Source organism: Podarcis pityusensis (assembly GCF_964106645.2).
Source record: "Podarcis pityusensis genome assembly, chromosome: 10".
Taxonomy (NCBI): Eukaryota; Metazoa; Chordata; class Lepidosauria; order Squamata; family Lacertidae; genus Podarcis; species Podarcis pityusensis.
In genome coordinates this window covers 56,132,641-56,159,713 of record NC_138035.1, presented here as the reverse complement: position 1 = coordinate 56,159,713, position 27,073 = coordinate 56,132,641, and the positions used below count along the sequence as shown (strand labels likewise).

Below are 27,073 nucleotides of genomic sequence, written 5' to 3'. Positions count from 1 at the left end.
CAAATAACCCAGAGATTCATTTTAAATAAAATGAACACATTTTACTCATGTAAAAACACGCTGATTCCCAGACAGTCTGTGGGCCAGATTGAGAAGGCGATTGGTCCACACCTGGCCCACGGGCCTTAGGTTGCCTACCCCTGATGTACACCATCTTGAGGTTCTTGGAGGAAAGGAGGGATGCAAATGTAACAATAAATAAATATGTATTGTTGTGTGGACCGTTGTATCTTGGAAACTTTCTCCCTTTCCTAGGAACCCTTGCTGTGGGCATTTGTAACCTTTCTGATGGGATAGCTCCAGGCTCCATGAATATATTAAAGCAACTGCTTTCACTGCAGTTGGTAATTGCTTTTATGAAAAAGCTTCTCAGGCACAGAAGAACATCTCAAGGTCACCTAGATTCCCGAACAGGTTTTTCCACCCCTTTGTCTTGGCCAGTCTGTTGCAGTGAGACCGAGACAGCTGTCAGAGAAAGAAAGCGTCATTTCCTGGCTCAGCATCACCAACCTTAAAAGCTGTCTCAGCCACTGTTGTCTACCTAAGGCAGTTAACTTACAGCCATTCAGATGTTGCTGAAGTATAATCTCTTACCATAGCCCATGTTGGCAGAGATTGATGGGAGCTGGAGGCAAACAACCACAGGAAAAGCCACAGGTTCCCCACCTCTGGTCTGTACTGACAATCTTCTGCAGGCCTGTCTAGAGACGCAGGATGTTGAACCTAGGCCTTATGCATCCAGAGGATGCCCTCTGCTATGCATTTATGTTCATTTCACAGCTGTGGATGTTTAACCTTGTTTTGCATGGAGAAGCACTTAAAACTGGTGAATGTAAAAAGGCTCAACTTTATTTCCTTGGGTGAAAGTCTTCCAGGAACAAATTTTTATTTTTTTCTGGAGCAGAGAATGGTGGGAGGACTTTGAGTTTTTCCACAGTTGCCATTTATAGTGGCATAGTTTCATTTAACTAATCTGAGCAGTGTTTTAGGCAAGGAAATGTGCCCATATGTCTTACAAAGCTTTCATGAAAACCGTCCACATGCTATGTCCCAAGTATAAAGCCATACTTTCTATAGCAAAGTTTGTAAGACACCTGCTGTAATATAATCTGCCTTTTTGCCAGTATGAACTTTGCCTTTGCCTCACACCACAACTAACTTTTGCCCTTTGACAAAGGAAACCACACAGTGAATGAAAAAGATTGTACAGTCAAACTGTGGAACTTTGCACTTATAGCTATGCATATTAAACATTTTTCTCAATGTTGCTATCTTTCTCTCACTTTGTGCCAGCAATATTATTTGACCAGAGGTAAATTCTAGACTCTGGGGGCAGTAGTCAGCTAAGATTTACTCAGAGTATACCCATTGAAATAAATGAACATGACTAAGGCCCATTAATTTCAGTGGGTCTACGCTGAGTAAAATTTACCGTATTTTTTGCTCTATAAGACTCACTTTTCCCCTCCTAAAAAGTAAGGGGAAATGTGTGTGCGTCTTATGGAGCGAATGCAGGCTGCACAGCTATCCCAGAAGCCAGAACAGCAAGAGGGATTGCTGCTTTCATTGTGCAGCGGTCCCTCTTGCTGTTCTGGCTTCTGAGATTCAGAATATTTTTTTTCTTGTTTTCCTCCTCCAAAAACTAGGTGTGTCTTGTGGTCTGGTGCGTCTTATAGAGCGAAAAATACGGTAATTGAATACCACCCTATGTTAGGATGGCAGCCTACGTTAGTTGTACTTCAACCTAACCATACTTAGCTGGGAGTAATCCCTATTGAATTCAGTAGGACGTACTTCTGAGTAGACATGGTTAGGCTTGTGCTGTAAGTCTAGATTCAACCTATAGTTTGTAGCATTATCCCTAAACTGGTAGCAACTGACTGGGGAAAAGACCTTCAGGCCATGATGGCTAAGCGAAAACAGGTTGCAATCCTATACCTGGGAATATGTACCACTGAACTAAGTGGGGCTTTCTTCTGAGCAGACGTGCATAGAATTGCCTGGTCAGTGCATAATGAGGATGCAGATTCCATGCTGAAGAGTATGGTTAACATAATAAGGCCCTTATCCATGCTGCCATGGATGTTGTGTATATAGTTTTGGCTGCTGCATCCCCCAAAGGAATTTGTAGACCTTGGAAAGGTACAGGGAAGGGAGACCAAAATGGACACGAATGTCTTTTCTCTGAGTGAAAATATCTGTGGCTGTTTAACTTAGAATAAAAGAATGGGAATATAATTTAGGTTTATAAAACAGCATGATATAAATAGACATTTTTCTGGTACAGTTCCAGAACTTAGGGTTGTCCACTAAAATTGATCGGTAGAAGTTCCAAGGTTTGTACTTTTTATACACTTCCTTACACAAAGCACGTTTGATTGGTAGAATTTTCTGCCACAAGATGTGTTGATAGTGACTTAGCTGCTGGAGAGGGGGTGGAATTGTGGAGCTCAGGTCTCCCGCTGGTTTCTAGCCATTACGGCGGGGTGGAACGTGCAGGTTCAGAGACAGTAGACTTATGAATTCCAGTTTCTGGGTGGTCAGTTAGCAAGGGAGCACTGTTGCCTTCATGCTCTGCTTCCCAGAAGCCTCTGGCTGACCCAGTTGTTGGACTAAGTCAGAGGTAACCAATGTGGTTCCCTCCTGATGTTACTGGACTCCAGCTCCCATAATTTCTGACTGTTGGCCATCTTGGCTGCACACGATGAGTGGTGGAATCCAACAACATCTGGAACATACTGTGTTTCTTACCCCTGTCTTATATGAACTCCCAGTGTGTTCCAGCTGGACAATTGCAGCCTCCCCAGTGTGTCTGGGATGAAGAGTAGGTACTACTGCTTTTCAATATCTGCTTGTGGGAGTGATAACTCTCTCACCATTAAAAGAATACAGAACCACAGTGGTACCTCGGGTTAAGAACTTAATTCGTTCTGGAGGTCCGTTCTTAACCTGAAACTGTTCTTAACCTGAGGTACCACTTTAGCTAATAGGGCCTCCCGCTGCCGCCATGCCACCGCTGTGCAATTTCTGTTCTCATCCTGAAACAAAGTTCTTAACCCGAGGTACTATTTCTGGGTTAGTGGAGTCCGTAAACTGAAGCGTCTGTAACCTGAGGTACCACTGTATTGCATTATTATTATTATTATTATTATTATTATTATTATTATTTATATACTACCCTTTATCAAAAGATCCCAGGGGTGTACAATATCAAAAACATATCAATGATAAAAACATAATAAAACACATACTGACAGGCAGCCTAATAATAAAATAGTCATCGTAATAACACTCCTCTCTCCCACACTTTCACAGGTCATTATTTAATAACCATAGGCCTGGGCAAAGAGGAATGTTTTTGTCTGGAGCCTAAAGACATGCAATGGTGGTGCCAGGCGAGCCTCTCTGGGGAGAGCATTCCACAATCAGGGAGCCTGCTCTCTTGTTGCCAGCTTCTGAACCTCTCCGGGATGGGAAACATAGAGAAGGGCCTCAAATGACAAGAGCAGGGTCTGGGGCAGTTCATTTGGGGAGAGGCAATCCTTAAGGTATTGAGGTCCAGAGCCATGTAAAGCTTTCTAGGCCAACACCAGCACTTTGAAGTGGGCCTGGAAACTAATCGGCAGCCAGTACAGTTGTACCAGGATTGGTGTTTTATGTCTTTCCTGTTGTATCTCCCCCCTCTGGATATCAAACAGACTGTGTAGTTTGCCACAGCGACCAACCTAAGGCAGTAAGTAACATATACTCAGTTTGGTGTCATGAGGTTTTATATGTACACTTTATAGTGGGTTGAGAGAACGTTGGCAATTCTTCTCCTGAAATGTCAGGCACGCATGTAAACCTTTCCACTTCAGATGAATACTGTACACATAAATTAGTCAGTGTTTATCTTCAGTGCTCTCTGCAGTGCAGGTCGAAATTGCTTCCCAAGAAAACATGGTATCAGGAGAGCAGCTAAAGTATTGCTTTAAGGTTTGCTATCTCAGGAAGAACAATGTAATTTCAGTGCCCGAATGCACCGCACTGTTGAGTGCCAGACTCATACGTGCTCTAAATAATAAAAAAAATGGAACTGCTGACATTTTAAGCTAGGTAGCTAATGTGGTGTGGTGAACAGCAGATCACCACTGCTTTGGTTTTCTTCCTTGTGCTCTTAGTACCGTTTTGTCAAGTAGATATTCAGCAGGTGTAACTTTTCCTGGCATGGAGAAGCAGTGATGGGGAAACAGAAGCCCTATTAGTTGCAACCCTAGTGGCTAAGGTTGGAATGGCCTAGAGCAGGCCTAGGCAGACTCGGCCCTCCAGATGTTTTTGGCCTACAACTCCCATGATCCCTAGCTAACAGGACCAGTGGTCAGGGATGATGGGAATTGTAGTCCCAAAGCATCTGGAGGGCCGAGTTTGTCTATGCCTGGCTTAGAGTTAATCTGGACAAGTCTTGTGAACCTCACTGGATCACCTTTGCCAAATCTTCCTTACATAGCAGAGATAATGTGGAGATTATTTAAGATTAGGATATACAGTAGTCTGCTGAGAAGTGTTGGACTGTCTTTGGAGAATCAGGTGTAGGATGTCAGGATAGGCAGAGCAAGCGAGCAGAAAAACTGGTAAAGGGGGAGGTATTCAGAGCAAAATACAGACTTCCAGGAGGTGCAGGGCTCCCCCAGTTACAAAAGAGCAACACCCAAGCAGCCATAGCTTGGCTGTCAAGAGTTGGCTGTTAGCTTATCCTCTTCATGCATCATTTTTATTTTTATTTTAAAGAGAGATTTGCTGTTTGGAGACTAGTGTCAGTAAGACCATGGCAGCCGCTTTAGTCTAAGTCATGCTTTATTCAGAGGGTAAGAGAATAATATGCCTCCAGATATTTGCTTTTGGGAGTCTTGAGGCAGATCAAAAAACCTGAGTGTCTGCAGCCATTTTCAGGCTGCGTTCTTGTAATGCAAACAAGGCGAGGAAACATCATAGCTGTCACGTGTCCCTTATTTGAAGGGACAGTCCCTTATTCCAGTGCCATGTCCCGCTGCTGTCCCTTATTGATAGATGTCCCTTAAATGTCCCTTAAATGATGTCCCTTAAATTTCAAAGGAAGCAGCTCCTCTCCCTCCCTCCCTGCCAGCCAGGGAGGAGGGAGGCTCCAACTGTGTTGCTTGGCTGTGTTGCTCACCCAATAAGAAGTCTAAGAACGACTGGGGGGTGGAGCTTGCATGCCTTGTGTGTGGCTAGTCAATGCAAGCTGAGCGGGTTTTTGAATGCTGGATGCCATTTTGTTGCACATGCTGCTGCAAACTTTGCAGTGCAAAGCCAGGCCAGGGAGCCATCTTAAGTTGCGGCTGCATAGGCCTTGTGGTGCATGTGAATCAGATTCTATTCAGTTGAACCTCTGGTTACAAAGTTGGTTCAACAGTGTTCTCGAAGCTACCAGCATGAGTTTGACCAGACTGCAGGAGGACAGTAAGATTGAAGTGCCTGGAACAGGTGAGGCTGCAGGTCCCTTATTTTGGCTGCTGGTCCCTTATTTTCAAGGCTTCTGGTCCCTTATTTTCAAATCTGTAAGTTGACAGCTATGGGAAACATGATGTCAGAAGCAGATCCCTACTGCAATAACTTACCCTGCAAGGGGGAGATAGAAGCTCACATCGTTCTCCATGAACGTAGCTTTTCACAGTAACTAGTATTTAGGTAGCAGGTGGCCTCATAATAGCACCTTAGTTAAACTTCTTACTCTGCTGCCTGCAGTCTCTGTTATAACAGTAGAGTTGAGTATAGTGGTCACAAGTACTTGGCTCCCCGGGGCAAGACTTGATGACTTTAAATTCTATTCAGGTTGCAGACAATAAGTAGGTTCACTTTTAATTGACCTTCAGGGGTTGCAGTGGGCTCTGCTGCCAAGCATTTGCAAGTCCTTGCCAAGTCCTGTGGTTAACAAGGCTCTCCAACTCATTGAGCAGTTGCCAGTGCGTGTGTCTCCTTCCACTTATCCCAGTCCCTGTTTCAACTGTTGATCATTCCACCCCTTTAGGAGGACGAGGAGAAGAGGGGGGAATTAGGGCTACAACAAAAATCAAGGGTATATTTTTATTTCCCTGTTTCAAATCACTTTGCAAAAGCCTTTTAACATACAGAGCAATGGAATAAAGTTTTTTTAAAAAGAGAGTTTTTGGTAATCCAAGCAAACGAATCAAGTGAAGTTGCCTCTTTATTTATAATGGCTTCATTCTTTTGACATTTCTTTTATCTGAACAAAGATGGATTGCCTAAAACCACAAACTCAAGCCCCGGTTTTGGCTTGAACAGTGGGGCCATGACCATAGTCACTTATTATACATTAGCTTTTTCAAATTAGCATCAGCTTCCAATCCATAAAATCCTTGCCATAATGAATGCCTGCATAATGGTTGAGATCCTGCTGATAAGTAAAGACAAATGAGATCTGCAACAAAATGTTGTGATGTATTATTTCCACCTCCTTATATTGGAGTATTCTTGTTCATGGTTCCAGCCATCCATGTCCTCCTTCAGCAAGCCATTCCATACTCAAATCACTACCCCCTTTTCCATTTTTATTTTCCTCAATGGTTTTGCCTTTTCCAGATTTTCTTTGTATTTCTGCAAATCCTGGGGTTCCCCTGAGCATGCTGATGCTTTCGTTTCCTTCTCAATGGTCTCATTTTGCCTTCATTTCTCCTGGCACTCATCACCTGATTTTGCTATTAAAGACAGCGGGAGGACATTGCAAATATTTCCCATGATAATTGCTAGCTCACTTATCCATATTCACCACCACTGCCTAAAACAAAGAAGACACCCAACTTTTACAAAAAATTAATCTCTGTTCGCCCAGGAAACCATTCATACCTTAGATGACCAGGTGATTAGCTGGTTTTAAACTTGCATTAGCAATAGTCAATTTAAACCAAGGAGGTAGTGATCATTATGGATTCATTAGAATGTGACAATGTAATCTTTTTTATGTGGCATTATTCACTGAATTAGCTCTTCGTGACTCTCAATGGAAGGACTACCTTCTGTTTAGTAATTAGTGCTTGAGAAAGTCAGTCTTTCACTCCCCTGTGTTCTTGCTCACCATCTGGAATCCCACTAAATAACTTAGACCTGTGAAATATTTTTTGTTTGTTATTTATTCCATCATACTCCAGTGTCTTCCCTCAGTGCTTCCCTCAGCACAGCTCAGACTGATCTATGTTGTCTCTTGACCCTGAAGGGCTGGAGAGCTATTTGCATACAATCTTCCATATATAATTTAAATAATGCTGCTTGATTGTGGCCAACCAAACTGGTGTGTGTGTGGTGCTTTAGAATGCTTATGGTTTGTGACTCTTTGTTAGAAAGAGTCTAACATCTTTTGCAGTCTTTGTATCCATGCCGGGTTATATTAATACCTACACCATGGGTAGGCAAACTAAGGCCCAGGGGCTGGATCTGGCCCAATCGCCTTCTCAATCCGGCCCACGGACGGCATGTTTTTACATGAGTAGAACGTGTGCTTTTATTTAAAATGCATCTCTGGGTTATTTGTGGGGCATAGGAATAGGTTCAATCCCCCCCCCAAAAAAAAATATAGACCCACAAGGTCTGAGGGACAGTGGACCGGCTCCCTGCTGAAAAAGTTTGCTGGCCCCTGAATATGGGACTTTGGCTAGTTGAGATGCTCCAGGGCACATGCAGAGTTTGGGTTCTTCTCTCATTTCAGTATTAGAGAGTGTTGCATGCAGATTACGCACACAGAACAATCTGTCGTTGGACTCAATAAAGCAGCTCCTGTTTACCCAGAACTCCACAGCTGCAATCTACAATTTGTCAGGACCTGGCAGGATTTTGGATGGTGACTGAAGTCTAACATGCCGTGAGCCTATGAGGTCATTGGACCAGTGAGTTTAAGCCTACCACAGAAGGCAAAAGTATTACATTACTTATGATAATAACTTATTACTTAATAATTATTATATTACAAAAGATCTCACAGAAAAACAAAACAAGAGCAAATGTCTGATTATTGTTATTAATCCTTCTACTTAAACAACAACAACAACAACAACACATGTTGGAACATAATATTTTTCTTTGGCAACCTCAATTTGCCAGTTGTCGTGTTTGCCTGTTTGTAGCAACAGTTTGTTGCTATGGAAATCAGTTTGTTAAAACATTCATTGGTGGATGTTGATAGAGGAACTTAAAGTTTTCAATATTTTCATCTTGAAAAAAAATTTTGGGGGGAAACTCTTCCCTTAAGGAACATACATTTTGAAATAAAATATATTAATCAATTGAGTTAGTGTTTCAATTGCAACTGGAAAACTGCAACCTAGTTGAAATCTTTGGTTGGCTATCTTAGAAATACATTTTCTTCAACAACAAAAAAGCCAGCTTCATTCCATTGCTTCATCTGTAAAGGTTTGTTGACTTAGCCTCATCTGTAGAAAATGTTTTGAGATAACAGTACAAGGCCTAGTTCAAATAAATTAAAAAATTGTCCAGTAGCACCTTAGAGACCAACTAAGTTTGTTCTGGGTATAAGCTTTCGGGTTCATGCCCACTTCTTCAGATACACTTCTTTTGTATGCATGCACACAAAAGCTTATACCCAGAACAAACTTAGTTGGTCTCTAAGGTGCTACTGGACAATTTTATTTATTTTTTATTTATTTCAACTGCGCCAGACCAACACGGCTACCTACCTGAATCTAAAGGCCTAGTTCAGACAATCAGTTAAAACAGGGTTTCCCCAACTGGGGTCTCCAGCTGTTTTCAGACTACAACTCCCATCATCCTTAGCTAGCAAGGCCAACAGTCCGGGATGGTGGTCATTGTAGTCCAAAAGCAGCTGGAGACCCAAGTTTGGGAAACCCTGATTTAAAACTAAACCATGGATTTGGGTGAATAAGGAGAAGTTGTGGGCAAGTTGCTCATCCACTCTCCCTTATTGTTCCTTATTGGCTTCAACTAACTTTAATTGAAGCAAGCCACCGTTCTCTAGGTTTGGACATAAAGTGGAGCTCTCTTTTGTTTTAAAGTGAAATAAGAAAATTTTACTCCCCTCATGCACAAAAGAATTGGGTGAGGAGAGATGAAATACGAGAGCTTGAAGCTTGCCACAGCTTCTTCCAGATTCCCTAAAACCATGGGCTCTAGTTGCGCTTGCCTGTTTTGAGATCTTTTTGGCCAATGTATTTGGGGAACGTTTCAACTTCTATGAATCAAAACTCCGGATAGGAATGCAAAATCTGCACAAATTTTATTGGAAAGATCTGTGAACAGGAAGGATTCCCATCTCCAGCTTGTAAATCCTTATGGCAAAAGGCGATGTTCTATTCTGACATAATGTTTTTCAGATGGGTGTCTGCATTATCAGTTTAATATGCAAAGACTCTGCTCAGCTCATATAACTTTTATTTATAAGAGCAGACTTTAAGATGTGGGAGTGAGGAGGGAACTTATTAAAAAAAACACAGCAATTTCTGATCTTCAGAGCTGAGTGCTTTGAATGTCTATGTGTTGGACTGAGGGAAGAGGAGACAAGCCCAGCTCCTTAACCTGGTACCCACCAGAAGTTGCCACACTATAATTCCTATCAACCCTCTTCGTTGGTGATACTGTATGTGGAAGGTGGGAATTGTCCCAAACCAATGGAGGGCACTATATTGGGGAAGTTTGCCATGAAACAGACAGCTTCTGAGGGAATTAAGACATCTTACCTTACTCCTGGGATATGGGTGGTGCTGTGGGTTAAACCACAGAGCCTAGGACTTGCCGATCAGAAGGTTGGTGGTTCAAATCCCCGCGATGGGGTGAGCCAATCTAGCCATTCGAAAGCACGTCAAAGGGTAAGTAGATAAATAGGTACCACTCCGGCGGGAAGGTAAACGGCGTTTCTGTGCGCTGCTCTGGTTTGCCAGAAGCGGCTTAGTCATGCTGGCCACATGACCCGGAAGCTGTACGCCGGCTCCCTCAGCCAATAAAGCAAGACGAGCGCCGCAACCCCAGAGTCGGCCACTATTGGACCTAATGGTCAGGAGTCCCTTTACCTTTACCTTACTCCTTGCCATAGTCTCAAGGGCTTGCCCCATATCAGGCAGAGTAAGGCAGTAGCACCATGTAGCAAATGCCTTGAGACAGGGGGCTGTCAACATTCCCCATCCTCTCTAAGCTATTCTACTGCCCCCAGGTCCAGTAGAGAATACTGTCCCATGACCAGTGTGTTCAGTGGCACGCGGTGAAATTTGTCATAAGGGAACAGTTAGGGCCAGAGGCATGGGAGAGTGGGGGAAAGGGACGATCCAATGTTGCACGCGTCAGCATTGCGACTCTGTCCTTAAGCTGGGCAGAAACTTCCTGGGCTTTGGGAAGGACATGCCAGGGGAACATTTAGGGCACTAGCCTAGTTCCCCAAATCCACTGACCACACACTGCTGAGTGTGTTCAGTCTCCAGTCTGGTTGGATAATATATGTGGACTAGGGGGTTTCAATTGTCCTCCATCTCAGGGAGCAATATGCTTTCGGCCAGTCCTTCTTGGTCAGGAAACAGTTATGATTATGAGTGAAGTGAGAAGTTTACACCTTGAGTCAAGGAACATAATTAAGAGAAATGTGCTATGTTTGGCTGATCTTTGCTTCTCTTTTATGTTGCCAAATCATACATATTTTAGCCCCTGACTGAAATACTTCTCAAATGCCCAGCGTTGTGTGTGTTTGCCCATACAGACTAAATATGCACATGTGCACTTATAAATGTCATGACCTTTTGACATACTGTATTGCTGGTCACACTCCCATACAGTGCCCTTGGCAGCAAGTATGTTGGGGATCGGATTGGCATGCTTGGGTGGTGAGGAAAGTTTTGGATTTTAGAAACGCCAGGTGTCTGTGAGTCATATAAAACTGGCTTTCTCTAGAGCCCAGCCAAAGGTATCATTGCTATAAAAAGACAAAATCAACATGTTTTCAATAGAAAATGTTCCTTTGGCTATTTGTAGTGGTGACGTTTAAGGAAACTTCCACTGGCTTCTAAACTTGTCTGTTGGCCTCGAAGGGAAATACTGTGTCTGGATCTTGGCATTCAAAAAAGAGGAATGTTTGAGTCGTTTTAAAAGGAGAATGCACTTTTCTCTCTCCATGCAAAAGCTCTGTTAATTATTTTTTTAAAAATGTAATGTGCTTTTTGCTTATGACTTTAAAAAAGAATCAAGGAAATGTTACACTCTTTACCATATGTTAAGTGATGAAATCTGCAGAGTACTGTAAAAATGTGTTAGTTTCGTTTCTATACGCAGATGCCAGCAGTGCATGATTTTCTCTTTAAGGTCATTAAGAACTTCCTGCGCTTCTGGTTTATCACTGTAGCACCCAGCTGTGAATGTGAGATGCTTTTCAGGAAAGATGGATATCTTTATTGCCCAGGTTACTCCAAAAGTTGCTATAGGGTGTACAATCCCCATTTTTCTTGTCCTGCTAATAGCCTGTAGGGTTCTAGGTAAGATCTGGTGGGAAGCAGTCTGTAGCAGAGGATGACTAGCAACAGGCTGTAGGTCTTGGATGCTAGCAAGTCCTAGTGAATACTGGATACCACAAGCTCTGGGGGAATTCTCAGGGCTAGCAAGAGTTTATCCTACAAAGTCCCAAGCATAATCCTATGCATATTTACTCAGCAGTTAAGTATCGGTACCTTTTTTGTAATGTACACAACAGCTCCTTTCCCCCCCCCCTACATGGTTGTTGCTTCTTGTTTCTTCTTTTTTGTGTCTTATCTTATTCTGTGCACTTGTAATTATGTAATTTTTTATTTTTCAATAAAGAATATAAAATATAATTATCGCAAAAGAGTCCCATGGTCTTCCACTGGATTTATTTCCATGCAAGTGTGCATGGGATTTCACTTTGAGTTCTAATATCCTGAAGTAGAGCAATGGATCTTTACCAGAGCTGCGTCTCTCAAGAGAAGCTACAAGAAATTTGAAGAAGTGAAGCTCCTGTGTGGAGTCTCATATTATAGCTCAAACAGGGTTCGAAATAGCAGAGGAACCTACAACCGTAGATTTTGCTTCTCTCTACAGATGTGCTCTACAGATCTTCAACAGAGGCATGATAGTAGGGATGGGGCCAATGGTTGGACGCCACTGTTGGAACCCTTGTTGTTGATGTTGGATAATGCCTGAATAGAACTCAGTTAACTATGGAATGGCCTGCTTCCTCTTAGCACTACCTTTCCTTCATGCTGACATTTCTAAAACGATGAGTTCTCATCATTTGGCCTGTTTTTGAAGCCACCTGCTTTTCAGGCCTTGGTGTCTTGAGAGAAGGCAAAAATAATTAAAGCTTCTTTTCCACTTCCCATAATATCTTTAGAATTTCACGCTTAATCATCACTCTTACCTTCAGTTTGTGAGGCTATTTGTGATAGCATTTGGCTTCTTTTTAAAGCTGCATTTCTATTTTTGAGCCATGATTCATTCTTCAGTTAGATGCCGCCCAACTCTAGGGGGAGGGTTTTAAAGTTACTGTAACTTTCACCCGCCCCCAATATTAGGGATTATCAGCTGCCGCAGGAAACTACTGGTGCTTTCATGACTTTCCAACCCAGAATGCCTCACTCGAAAAGGACCTCCCCCCCCCCATAGCTGTCAACCGTCCCTTTTTGGCGGGAAAGTCCCTTATCCCAGCGCTGTGTCCCGCTGCTGTCCCTTATTCATGATGTCCCTTAAATTTCCCAGGTTTCAAAGGAAGCAGCTCCTCTCCCTCCCTCCCTGCCAGCCAGGGAGGAGGGAGGCTCCAACTGTGTTGCTTGGCTGCGTTGCTCACCCAATAAGGAGTTAAGAACGACTGGGGGGTGGAGCTTGCATGCCTTGTGCCGATCAAATCGGCCGCGTTGCCTGGGGACTCGCCTTTGCTCAGCACTTCCCAGCGGAGAGGTGACAGTGGTTTTCCTTGCTGCATCCCCTTTGCCGGGTTGCTGCGCTGTGGGAACCACCGCTTGAAGCTTCGTTTGGCTGCTGGCTGGGCTTTCTGCCTTTGGCTTGGAGGGGCTCAGAAGTTGAACATACCTGTGCTTGGAAAATCCCTTATTTTGGCTGCGGACCCCTTATTTTCAAGGCTGCTGGTCCCTTATTTTCAAATCTGTAAGTTGACAGCTATGCCTCCCCCTTCCCAGGTCCTGTCTAGAGTGAGACTGCTGCTGTTGCTAAAGCACCACCACAATGAAGAGAAGAGGCACAGCAGAGACAAGGGAGATGCAAAAAAGGGGTTTCAGCAGTGCAATATCTTGTGCCAGCCCTAAATTATGTGTACATAGTAGCAGGTGACCATTTCCCTCCAAAGCAATCAGGCTTTTTGCAAGCATTGCCTTCAGGAACTTGCAGCACTTTGACGGGGTTTGTAACTACTTAAAAGTAAAGGGAGTAAAAAACAAAACGCACAGCATCCTTTATTTTTGAACTTAACAGTCTTATGATAACTGTTTGTGTTGACTTTCTCAAATGATGTTCTTTCCCCAGGTTTCTGATGATAGGTTTGGTAACAAGCGACAAAACATCTATATAACCTTTATAGTTGTGTGTAGCAGCAGCAAAGAGAGAACTCTGGGAGATGGGAAGAAAGCTAAAATGGCCACATCTTATTAACTGCACTTAATAAACCTAAATGTTAAATAATTGATTTCTCTCAGGCATATATAAAGGCCATATATATATATTATTTATTTTGTGGAAATAAGATTTAATTTAGACCGCTGGCATAAAACATGGCTATTATCAAAATGCATTGGCTTATGTATTGTTAAAAATACTGAAGTAATCTGCTGAACGTGTGACTGTTTATTTCCCAGATGTTCTACGTATAGCGCTGTTGTGTGTGTTAACATTTCATTTAACTGTTCTCTAGTGATTCTTTTTGTTTATCTCTCTGTTTAGGCACGGAGGAAGGAGGTCTTTATCCAGGAGCGGTATGGGAGATTTAATCTTAGTGACCCATTTCTGGCTCTGCAGCGAGACTATGAGTCAGGTGCTGGTGATAAAGACAAGAAGTCCATTTGTACCAACCCACTCTCCATCTTAGAAGCTGTTATGGCTCACTGCAGAAAAATGCAAGAGAGAATGGCAGCTCAGTTGGTCGCTGCTGAAAACAGACAAAAGAAGGTACCACATCAACTCTCCCCCGCCCCCTTTGACTTGCTCTTTCCTCTTTTTTTAATTGCTCACCACATCTCCAAAAGAATGTATTCCCTCTCATTTTTATGACTTAAAAAAATTAGAAATTAATTTTGTGTGTGTGTGTGATTCTAGAGTGGCCGTATTATTTGTATTTTATCATAAGTGACACATTTCTGGTTGATAGTTTTCAATTATTACAATGAAAGAATATTCCTCTTTACATAATACAGTGGTACCTCGGGTTAAGTACTTAATTCGTTCCAGAGGTCTGTTCTTAACCTGAAACTGTTCTTAACCTGAAGCACCACTTTAGCTAATGGGGCCTCCTGCTGCTGCCGCACCGCCGGAGCACAATTTCTGTTCTCATCCTGAAGCAAAGTTCTTAACCTGAAGCACTATTTCTGGGTTAGCGGAGTCTGTAACCTGAAGCGTATGTAACCCGAGGTACCACTGTAATAAGAGCATCCCTTGTCAGTTTTGGAATGTCCTTCCCAAAACACCAGGAATGTCATGGGCTCTGTCAGCTTACCTGTGTCTTTGGTCATCAGGAGAACCAGGTCCTCATCATCCAGAGGCCCAGCATGACAACTGGATACAGTCCTGAGGCTAAAGAATGGCCATTCTGAAGAAATGCAAACCTTCAGCTAGGGCTGCAACATTTAATTGATTAATTGGTTAGATCATGGGTAGCAGATGTGGTGCCTTCCCAATGTTGGGTGGACTACAGCTCACATCAGCCCCAGCCTACGTGGCCAATGATCAGGAAAAGGGGGAGTTGTAATCCAACAAATATTTGGAGGGCACCATGTAGGGTACCCCTGTTTTAGATCAATTGATTAGTGTCAGGGACTGGGCAGAGGAGGAATGGTAGAGACCGCCTCCCCAGCCTGGCCTGTCCAGAGAAGAGGAAGACAGTTCAGAATTACAACAGGGGTTTGAGGGAGGTCACAGCTCAGAGGCAGATGAGGGGAAAAGTTAGGAAATAATGGGAAAGGAGCAAGAGGCAGAAGTGGAGCAGCAACTAGCTGACACGTTGTCACTAGAAAGCATTCCAGACCCACCTTCTCCCAGAATCCGCGACAGGGTGAGCCAACCTAGCCGTTCGAAAGCACGTCAAAATGCAAGTAGATAAATAGGTACCACTCCAGTGGGAAGGTAAACAGCGTTTCCGTGTGCTGCTCTGGTTCGCCAGAAGCGGCTTAGTCATGCTGGTCACATGACCTGGATGCTGTCTGCGGACAAGCACTGGCTCCCTCGGCCTATAGAGCAAGATGAGATTAGGTCCACGACTGGACCTAATGGTCAGGGGTCCCTTTACCTTTACCTTTAATCAACTGAAAAGGTGTGCCCAGTTAATTGGGTAGCAGATGTAAAAAATGTTTCTTTAAATCAAAGGGCAAATGCCTTCATTAAAAGAGACGTTCTCCCTTCACTTGCACCCAGTAGGGAGTGGCTGTGTTGAGATTATGTCTGATTTTGACGTGTGTGCATTTCTAAATCTAAACCAAATAAACCTTTATTTTTACTGCAGAAACAATATTTTTGCCCAACAGATAGATGAACTGACTAAACACTCAAAAGATTACTCAATTGCAGTTTCTCTGATCAGATGGCAACCCAACAGAACAAGATCTGAATGTGGGGCAAAGTTGCTAGTTTCCCAAACGTGGCTGAGAGTATACCTTTACTATAAGCTAAGAACTAACAATAGCTCAATATCTCCAATATAGCCGCTGCTGGCTGACAACTCGACGTAATTGGATCAACTGCATGACACCTGAAACCAAACCCTAATTTGGACTTTATTTACATACATTTTGCCAAGTAATTAAAGATAAACATGCTTCGTACAGTGATTCATACTCTTGGAGACAGATGTATTACAGTATTACTAGGAGGTCAAGTGGCTTGACTTCTTTTTTAGCCCTATGATAGAGGGGTAGCCAAACATGGTGCTGTTTGGACGGTTTTGGACTCCTATTAAGACCCAGCAAGCATGGTTAATGGTTAGCAGATAATGGGAGCTGTAATCCAACAACATCCAGAGGATATTATGCTGGGTACCCATGCTCTGATGAGTTTCTTCTGATCAGAGAGAGAATACTCATATAGATTTTGTCTAGTTTTGCAGGCGCTGAAGGCAGCACCTCTGAGTCTCAGTTGACCATGAGAGGCTAGCTTAAGAGAACTAAGGCTGGGTTTGGCAAACAGTTTGATGTTGGGATAGGATTCAGTGTTGACAGGAAGCATGGATGGGCAGTACAAGAAAATCAGAAGGTATGTGTAGGCAAGATGGGATCTAGCGGCCTAGATGGACATGAAAATCTGGGACATGAAGGAACAAATTGGGAGCAGGTTCCATAAGAGTATTGGGGCAAAGAAGTGGAAAGGTAGATAGCTTAGTCAGGTTGACTCATCTAGAAAACAAACATATTATAAAGCACATATGCAACATGAGGGAATGGCCCATCCTGCTTCCTTTAGCAGAATCTGCTATAGGGAGCGGATGGCATAATCTGAGATGTACACATCTGGAATCATTTCGAATTTGAATATATTCACAGTAGGGAGAGGTTGAAGGGAGATAACGAACCATTTAGCTAGTTTTATTTATTTAATTATTTGCATTTCTGAGTGGTGTACATTAAAACAGTGCACTGAAAACGAGACAATAAAGCAAAAGAAATGCATCATAAAACCAAACAGTTCCACATACATTATCTGCTTTATTTATCTTTCAAAACATGTAGTCTACTTTTCCTCTCCAATTAAAAAAAGAGCAGCTTATCCTTAGGGACAAAACCGGTATAAAAATGCCACTAATCCATATTTTTTTTAAGAAAAATAAAAATAAAATAAAATCTTAAATAACAATACAATAAAAAGGCAGCTGAAAAAGTCAGTTAAAGGTATAGACAAGATAAAATCATACAGCCTGTCTAGCCCACCACTGCAAAGGCCTCCCTGCCCCTTTCACCTATCTTAACTTTATTTTGTGAACAAATCAAAATAACACTAAAAATAAAAAGTTACCTGCTCTATTTTTATCACCCCTGCTTCCTTCCCAGTCACTACTTTGTCAATTTGACAATCTGTGGAAGGAATTATAATGTGAAAATTGTACATGCTTAACATGGATTAGCATACCCAAGGTAGAAACATATATATATATTGCCACTCTTGGAAAAGGGGCAAATGTGTTTTCCATCACCTAGCATTATACTTAATTAATGTTTAAAAGAAGGCTGGGTTCTTCTGCGGTTCTGGAAAATATCCTGACAGTGCGAATGCTTTCCAATTTGCATGGAGGAGTTTATTGTTGTTGTTGTGATTTGGATTGCAATTAGAATTGTTCGTTTTGAGAAACCACCCTGAGGAATGTGGAAGCAGAAATACAACAAATGAATGCATATCCTGGGACTGTTACTTGGCCACTGTCGTGGATGCGCAGAGCAGTTCCAGCTATTCAGAGTTCTTCCCCTGAAAAGCACCCCTTGTTTGCTAAGGCAGATAATCCACATGATTCTAAACCACATCTCATTTCTCATTATATTGCGTCATATCTGAATCAAGTACTTGGCTCATATTTTGAGGCCTAGTCAAGAACGTGCGCTTGAGATAACCGCCATGATGCTGCTTCACATGCTTGCTTGTCTTTCATTATCCCAAGTATTTTGCTATTAGCTCTTTCCAGTCGCTAATTCAAGACAATTTAGTGATCGAGGCTGTAATTCAGTGACACTGGGGGATGTGTTTTGCTGAATATAAAGCAGAAATATCCTCTTCCAATATTCATCCTGCCACACCATTCTCCTCCCAGATCTTAGAAAACAACGTATTTTTCACTCTGTAAGACGCACCAGACCACATGACGCACCTAGTTTTTGGAGGAGGAAAACAAGAAAAAAAATATTCTGAATCTCAGAAGCCAGAACAGCAAGAGGGATGACTGCGCAGTGAAAGCAGCAATCCCTCTTGCTGTTCTGGCTTCTGTGATAGCTGCGCAGCCTGCATTCGCTCCATAAGACGCACACACATTTCCCCTAACTTTTTAGGAGGGAAAAAGTGAGTCTTATAGAGCAAAAAATATGGTAAATGAAGAGTTTTAAGATTGCAGATCCAACATGCCATCATTATAGCTAACTTTTATTGACTTGAAGTATAAATCCCTGGAATTTTAGCAAATGTTTTCTTGTTTTTAAGCACATCCAAGCACCAGGCAGTCTGTAGAGTTAGCTTCTTCTCTTTTTTGGATACGCAGTATTATTCCCTTGCTGCTTCACTTTCAGAGTGATTCCTGTTTTACTTATGCTAAGCATAAAAGACGTATTATTCAGAGTGGGTGGGGAGGACAGCAAAGCTGCTGTTAATCCCTTGTTTATAAAGTTTTCGAAGAAACAATGCAGAAGCTGTCTTATTAGAAAAAGGGAGTGTAGGCAAATAACAACAACATTCTTTGGAGGAGCTGTCCAACAGACTATCAGTTTTCCTCCCTGCTGGAGGGAGGACACAGAATCCTATTGGTGAACAGCAGGCCACTCAGAAGTCACCAGTTCGTAATGACTTTCCTTTCGCTAGCAACCAAAGCCAAAATTGAACCACTGACCTAGAGATGAAATGCTCCATCTCCTGTTACCAATCCTCTGGGCCATCTGGTTCCCCAGATTACAGCGTACATGAAATATACTCACCATACAGTATCTTCTTACAACTCTGAAATTAGTATGATTTTAGCATCTAGAGGAATGTAAAACCCTCCCCGCCTCTGTAGTAATCACAAATGCTGGACTGCAACCATTTTATCTGCTTTCTCTTATCAGCTTACAGACTAACCCTGTGTGCAATTATTTTATGGGGGGGGGTTGAGGTAGAGGGGACGCCTGTGGTCAGAATGAAGATCACATTTCATTACACTGATTATTACATGCAACTAAGCCCTTCCCCTTACATGCTCTTGAATTGTACAGTAGTACCTCGGGTTACATACGCTTCAGGTTACATACGCTTCAGGTTACAGACTCTGCTAACCCAGAAATAGTACCTCGGGTTAAGAACTTTGCTTCAGGATGAGAACAGAAATTAACCTGAGGCCCCATTAGCTAAAGTGGTGCCTCAGGTTAAGAACAGTTTCAGGTTAAGAACAAACCTCTGGAACGAATTAAGTACTTAACCCGAGGGACCACTGTATAATGATCCTCAGTCAAGAGTCAAAAGTTTGAGGCTTTTCAGTTTCACGGACTTCTAGTTCTGAAATAGCTACAGGGCAGGAAACAGGTATTTTTCTCCTTCTAAGAGGGAATAAATCTTGGCCATACAAGCATGGAAATAGAAGGAACATTCTGTCCCACCTATTTCAGAATTCCAAGCTTGCTGATTGGTATATCTGACCATCAGAGTTTCTGGTACACCGTAGTTGCTGATCTATGTCCAGCATGCTGGTGATGTTATTTGGCACCCTATAGCCATCTTGATGAGATGCTAGCATTCTCTAGTCCCACTCATTCCTTTTGGCATGGCCGTCTCCCAATACACATACACTGGCCCTCATTATTTGTTCACAGATGACTTCTCATAGAATTGTTGAGTTGGACGGCACCCCAAACATCATCTAGTCCAATCCCCTGCAATGCAGTTATCCTGTCCCTGAGGTGGGATTGAACCACCAACCTTTTGGTTAACAGCCCAATGCACAAATCCATTGAGCCACCTGTGCATGATGCTTTTGATTCATGCAAATAGGGAAAGTTCTTGATTACCATAAAATAGTTTTAATTTGATGCCTCTTTTGCAGGATGTCTGATACAGATGATTTTGTTGAAATAATGGTACCCTTTAATAAAATACTCAAATGAACAACACTCTGATGACTGGCAGCTACCAATCACACATATAGGTTTAATAGTCAATCCCTTTTCCCAGGGAACTCTGGAAATAGTAGCTTTGTGAGGAGAAATAGGGTCAGCTCCCTTACTACTACACAAGCTAGACTTTTTAGTATTCTTTGAGGGAAGCCATGACTGTTTGAAGTTACATAATATTGCTTTGGATGTGTATACAGTGGTACCTCAGGTTCAGTACTTAATTCGTTCCGGAGGTCCGTACTTAACCTGAAACTGTTCTTAACCTGAAGCACCACTTCAGCTAATGGGGCCTCCTGCTGCTGCTGCACCGCTGGAGCACAACTTCTGTTCTCTTTTTTTTTTTTTTAAATCATATTTATTAGAGTTTCCAATAATATAGAAATATAACAGAAAAGAAAAGATAGAATATATTTAGAGCCTTACTTTCGTTATCTTCTTTCTAGGACTCCTTCCTCCCCCTCCCGACTATATTCCCCTTTCATTAATTTGATTCCACAAGCTCTCACTCCCAATTTAAAGCTTAATATGTTTAACCCATTAACCAATTTAAATTATACAATCTTACCATCATCCCTCATCATTAACAGAAAAAGAAAAAAGATTTTTCCCCAAGATCTACCCCAATTTCCTTCCACGAATTCCCTTTTTTTAAACATGTCAAATCAAAATACCATGATATACAAAAATTATATAAAGAAATAGAAGATAAAAAATATAAGAAGATTCAAAAAGATGGTTACATAGCCTTTGGATTCCAAAACTCCCCCCTCCCTTCCCCGGTTTGAATTCCCCATGTCCATCAGTCTATATGTTGTCAGCCTGGAGGTCTCAAGTCCATGGCCAGATTTTTTCCCATTCCACCTTGCCGGTTTTCTTTTAATTTATTTATTTAATGATGTTTAACTTCAAAAATCCAGTCTAATAGAGGCCTTTAATTTCCTTGGTCTTTGCTGCTCCTCCCATTGTTCTTTCCGTGTCGTAGTTAGTCCTTTATTCTTTTTATTCCTTACTTTCTCAGGTTTCTTGTCTTGTTCAGCTGCTAAAACGTTCTTATTCCGAAATCTGGTATCTCTACAGAGGTTTGTTGTTCAGGAACAAAAACTTACGTCCAGTCCCTTCCTTTCTTCAATAGAAAATTCTATTGTCTCCTTTTAATGTAAACACCTCTGTAGACAAAATACTATTTCAGTTTTGCTGCTTTCCCAGAAGATAAGTCCTGTGCGAATCTCAGAGTAATTTTCCACATACGACCACTTGTAATGTCCCGAAACCCCTCTAGGGGGATTGTAGTAACTTTATATCCTCTACTCCAAAAGTCAAATTGTTGTTCCTTATTTTCCGACAGTTTATATCCATATTGTGTCAAATTGTAACAGAATTAGCCAGCAAAGTCCTTGTAACAAAGTCCTCTTTATATTCTTCAGCTTTGACAGCTACTTTGACAGCTGTCAAAGTCTCCGTCTCTCTTCGCCAGGCTCTACAAATCGCCCCGGTTCCCAGGGGGGGTTGCATTTTCCCTCTCACCCTCCACTCTTCTCCTCCAGCACAGTTCTTGTAATTTCCCATCGTGGAATTAATGATTTTTATCAGCAATAAACTTCTCTTTCGATCTTGGTTACCCAGTCCTTGTTTTAGAATGTTTACAATCGGGGGGGGGGGGGACTGACTTCCTTTTTAGATCACCCCCGCTCGTGCCGAATCCGAAAAAAATTTCTTTTTTTCTCCTTTTGTACCCGGTTTCCCAATTACTCACGGGTTGTTGTTGATAGTCCGAATTTCCAATGGAAGAAGTCAGCGCTCTCCGTCGAATGGCATGCGGCTGCGCTCAGCAGGGGAAGCAGTGGACTCAAAGCACCACGCCACTCCCCGGCACCCGATCCGAAGCCTTTAAAAAGGCTCCTTCACGAGTCGGGAGGGCGCTAGCGGTGCCAGCCGAGTCCCCATGTCCACGGGCTCCGTGCCCGTGGTTTTTAAGGGTCCCCGCGTCACCGGCGCAGTAGGACCTAGCCCCTGCCGAGCAGACTCCCTCCGGAGCTCGGAGGGAGTCCGCCATTCGGCGATGGCGCCAACCCGGAAGTCTCCACAACTTCTGTTCTCATCCTGAAGCAAAGTTCTTAACCTGAAGCACTATTTCTGGGTTAGCGGAGTCTGTAACCTGAAGCGTATGTAACCTGAAGTGTATGTAACCTGAGGTACCACTGTACTGTCGATGAGTCCATTGACACTGTGTCAGTTGCGAAAAGCATAGTTCTGATATTTGCTGAAACAAAGTAGTTGTTCCCATTAACAATAAACAAAAAAAGTGAGCAGTTTGCATTTTCAAGACAACGGAATATGAGTTTAGTTTTCATTTAACCTGTTTGGAAAACAGAGACACAGCAACATTTTGGCTCAAATAACTTAGCCCAGAAAATGTCTAATTCAGGTCCCCTTAAAGATAGTTTTTTATTGTTTTAATAACATAAAATACAACTGATTTCTGTTACTTGAGACTAAAAAAAAAAAAGGAAAGCCCAACCCTTATGGTAATGAGATATTGTTCTGCATTTCTTTGTAGCTGGAAATGGAGAAATCGCAGTTGCAAGAGCTCGAAATGGAACATAAGAAACTATGTGCTCGTCTTGAAGAGGAGCGTGGCAAGAATAAACAAGTTGTATTGATGTTAGTGAAAGAATGTAAACAGCTCTCCAGTCGAATAGTCGAAGAGGCCCAGAAGCTGGAAGATGTCATGGCAAAATTCGAGGAAGAAAAGAAGAAAGCTGGCGAATTGGAAGAATCTCTTGCCGTTGAGAAGCAGCGGAGTGCGCAAATGGAAGCCCAAATGGAAAAGCAGCTTTCTGACTTCGACACCGAAAGGGAGCAACTGCATGCCAGGCTTGGCAGAGAGGAAGCGCACACCTATGACCTCCGAGAAGAGAGGGAGAGGATGAGAAAAATGATTGAGCAGCTGAAAAAGGAGAATGACAGTAAGTTGCACCTTTCCCTCCCGCGTAAGAACAAAGATAGAGGTTCCGCTTCTGTATCTGTCGGAACAGAGGGACCGGCTTTGAGAACGCTTGCCTGCCAGACAGACGCGGCGTTGCTAGATGGTGGAACCGAAAGTGTTAGGAAGTTGCCTTTAACTGTTCCGGTAAAGCCTTCGGCAGTCAACCCTTTGCTCTCTGGCCACACAAAGATGAATGTATGCTCCAATGCAGGCTTTGTGAAGCCAGTTATGGACAGGCATTCTTCTTGTAATGACCTGCTCCTGTCCCCCTCAACTCCCATTCTGACTCAAGGCCAAAGCAGAATTGAGGAGAACGGACCAAATGCAACGCCTGACTTAACCAATCTACCTTCCCCCTTCCCAAATAACATTGCACCCTCTCCAGCACCCAGTATAGCACCTCAGAGCTACCTGCAAGCGTCGTCTATGCACTCTCTGCATTCTCCATCCGCTGGCAGTACCGGGCATCAAGGTCTGAATCCACGCGTCCAGGCAGCTAGGTTTAGATTTCAAACCAATGCTAACGACCAAGACCAAAATGGAAACACTACCCAAAGCCCTCCATCGAGAGACGTGTCGCCCACGAGTCGAGACAACCTAGTTGCCAAGCAGCTAGCTCGGAATACCGTCACCCAGGTCCTGTCAAGATTCACAAGTCCTCAGGGCGCTCCGCCTGGACGGCCGGGAATGTCACATTCGATAGACGTTGGCACGTATCCTCCCCCAGTCGGTAGAATGGGTTTAAAGACTCCCAGTGTGTCGAGGATTGACAGAGGAAACCCTCCACCCATTCCTCCCAAAAAGCCAGGCCTTTCACAGACTCCATCTCCACCGCACCCACAGCTTAAAGTCCTTATGGATAGTGGTCGCTCCCCTAATATAGGTGCCAAAACTGACAGCAAAACCCTAGTCTCACCTCCTTCCAGTTCACCTCAAGGAATCAGGGTAATAAATGAGGAGGTCATTTCTAAGTCCTCACCTCAGCTGCCACCAAAACCAACACTAGATATATCTGTGGCATCTGCAGGCTGTGCCATACCAGCCATGGCCACGTCTCAGGTGGGTGCCTGGCCTCCCCAATCCCCTGGACTGAACCAACCTGCATGTTCAGAAAGTTCCTTTGTCATTCCCACCACCATTGCCTGTAGCTCCTCCATAAACCCTGTTAGTGCTTCATCCTGTAGACCATGTGATTCAGACAGCCTACTGGTAACAGCATCAGGTAAAGGGATTGTCAATATACTCCTAAACTTGTTGCTACTTTGCCATATTTTTTCCATAGCTTTCCTTTTCCCTAAGCCTCTTCTTTCCCTTTTTTTGCTTCTTCCTTAAAGTTGAAATTTCCATGTGCGGTTTCTTTTAAGTTTCAGGGGTATGGGAAATCTATATTTCATGGGGCCATAACATAGTTTTCCCCACACAAGGAATTTGTGTATTTCCTTCCAAGATGGAAACCCTAAAGTCTAGAATAACTTTTAAGGGCGAACCTTATGTTACATGTAGTTTCATGACTCCTGTCCCCTCCCTTCTGTCTCTTTTTTAATCAGGTAAAGCAGAAGATGGGTGTTCATGTTTGTTTAACCAGTTACTTCCCGGCTGCTTGTTCACTCAAAGTTGCTCTCCCCCAAACTACTTTTCTCCCCAAAGATATAAAAGGCACAGGCCTCTGTACTTTTTAAATCAATGTCTGGGAAAGAAGGAGTTAAACAGCCCCTTCCCCCCCCCCACCCCTTCCCCTCACCAGTCCCATGTTCCATCTTTTATCAGAGGCTTTACCTGATAATAAAAGAGCCTTCAGAGAAAAGACTTCAGGAACTAGACATGATGTGTAGTTTTGCACGCACAGCCACGGGTGAGAGGCTGCAGCCTCGAGCTCATCTAGGAACGAGGATATTCAATTACCTTGCAAATCTCAGTGAACTATTTAAGAACTGCTTCTGTGTTACATTCCTTTAGGGGTTTTGGCCACTCAGCTTTTGAGAGCACTCCAGGAGTGACTTCCCAATGCCTCTCTTGTGAAACCAAAGGACTGGAGCTGATTTTTAAAAAAACAACGATTGGCCCAATTTTAGCTTTTTTATATGACTGGATATATTTTATTGGTTTTATTTGTGGAGGGTTTTCTCCCCGCTCCTCTAACGCCACTGGATTTGGTTTTTGTGCTCCACAGCCCAGTTGGGTATAGGTCAACAGCAAGGTTTTGCGCTAGAAGCGCCAAGGCTTAGTTCATGTTCAGCCCAGGTGTCCTTACTGGCCTGAAGCATTCCTGAAAGACACTGAGGACATCTGAAGTTTTAATTTCCTTCAAATGGGCTTTACATTGAATTCTGCTTCACACTTTGGGCAAGGCCTTAGTAGAATTCTGTGCCTCCATATTTAATGATAGTGGCCGTGCCAGAAAGCCTGCCTTCTCTTTGAACAGCGAGTTGGGTTTGGGTCTCCCTTAATGGACTGTGCCCATCTTAGCTGTGAATGTAGGTTCTCATCCTGAAAAGGACAGCACGTTCTCAGAAAAAACAACTTATGCTAAGACATTGAGAAAGTAGGCCTTTCTTACATATGTCAATAGCGTGGTGATACATTAGGAAAAAATTAGTCTAAGTGGATTGCATCATATACATAAAGCTTCCAAGGTTTATCCTCACTTCACATACATCTTCTGATATTTGGGGTGCCAAAGTGATAGGCATTCAGGGATCCAAAATGTACTTTCTCTGCTTAAGAATAGCAAGGAGATTTTGAGCTCTGAGGATAAGAATCTAGGGCTTGGGGAGAACAGTGGTCCATGAAGGATATGGGGAAGAGTGCCTGGAGTCTCAGACATGCTTAAAGGCAGTAGAGGTGGGTGTTGTGGAGTTGCCCTCCCAGCACTGGTATTGCTGCTTCACGCTTGGGGAGGGTGTCAACAGGGCAACATGTTTGCGCCAGCAGGGCTACCACCAGCTGATCCAGTGGTCCAGACAGTGCACTCATGTGACTTCAACCTCACCAGCCCCATCCAGGAACACCTTGGTTTCCAGCTTGACTCCATAGCTTCATAACACCACATGTACCACCTCTGCTTAGAAGATAAGCCTTTGTCCATAGAAACACAGAGTTAGAAGGGACCACAAGGGTCATCTAGTCCAACCCCCCACTATGCAGGGATCTTTCACCCAACACAGGGCTCAAACCAACAACCCTGAGATTAACAGTCTCGTGCTGTACCGACTGAGCTACCCAGAGTGCCTTGCAATCTCTAAAATCACTCAGGACCACATGTAATTAAACCTTGCCACCATTTTAGAAGTATTGTAAGACATTTCTGTATGGACTGGATTTTGGACATTGGATTCGAGCTGTTGAAGGATTTTATTTTTCAGCATTTGGTAAGCAGTTTTGCTTGTTTTTTTTAAACAAAAATTTGTGGGATTAAAAAAATATCTTATATGTTTATTTTTATATTTTTTATTTTTGTAGGACTAATAGTCAAACACATGCTTTGCATGTAGAAGATCCCAGATTCAATCCCTGAATTTATCTAAGTAGGACTGGGGGAGACTCCTGTCTGAAACCCTGGGGAGCTATTGCCAGACTGGTTAAACAGTGCTGACCTAGATGAACCAATGGTCTTGACTGGGCACAAGACAACTTCTTATGTATTGTTTATATGTTTCCTTTAAGGAGGAAACATGCTATACATTCAAATAAATAACGTCATGCTTTATTAGAACTGCCTGGCCCTTTGGAGATTGAGATAGGTGGCATGAAGAGTCCCTGAGTGACAATATTCAGCAAAAAAAAAATCCAATTCAAAATGATATTTATGGTTTACAAGCTATTATAACGGAAGTGAGGTACATAGCGTACACAGGGAAGTGTTCTAATGAATGTAGTTAATCACCTTGCTCATTGTATTCCTGTTCCTTCCTTTTTTTTCTTTTTTTGTTAAGTGTACTATATTCTGGGGAAACACTGCTCACCACAGTATTCAGGTATCTGAAAAATTCTGGCTAGTGGGCCAGTTATTAGAAATAATATCAGGTTTACCTTCGGCAAAGTGCAATTAGTACTGTATTTC

The 27,073-nt window shown here is 42.9% G+C and overlaps 1 protein-coding gene across 1 annotated transcript in view; it reads left to right on the top strand.

Annotated features, from left to right (window-relative positions):
• CTTNBP2 (cortactin binding protein 2) overlaps window positions 1–27,073 on the top strand; it is a 126,084-nt gene that overhangs the window by 27,047 nt on the left and 71,964 nt on the right. The window contains 2 exon segments of the mRNA XM_081023454.1: window positions 13,927–14,151; window positions 22,585–24,235. Coding sequence (XP_080879580.1) covers window positions 13,927–14,151; window positions 22,585–24,235 — 1,876 coding nt within the window.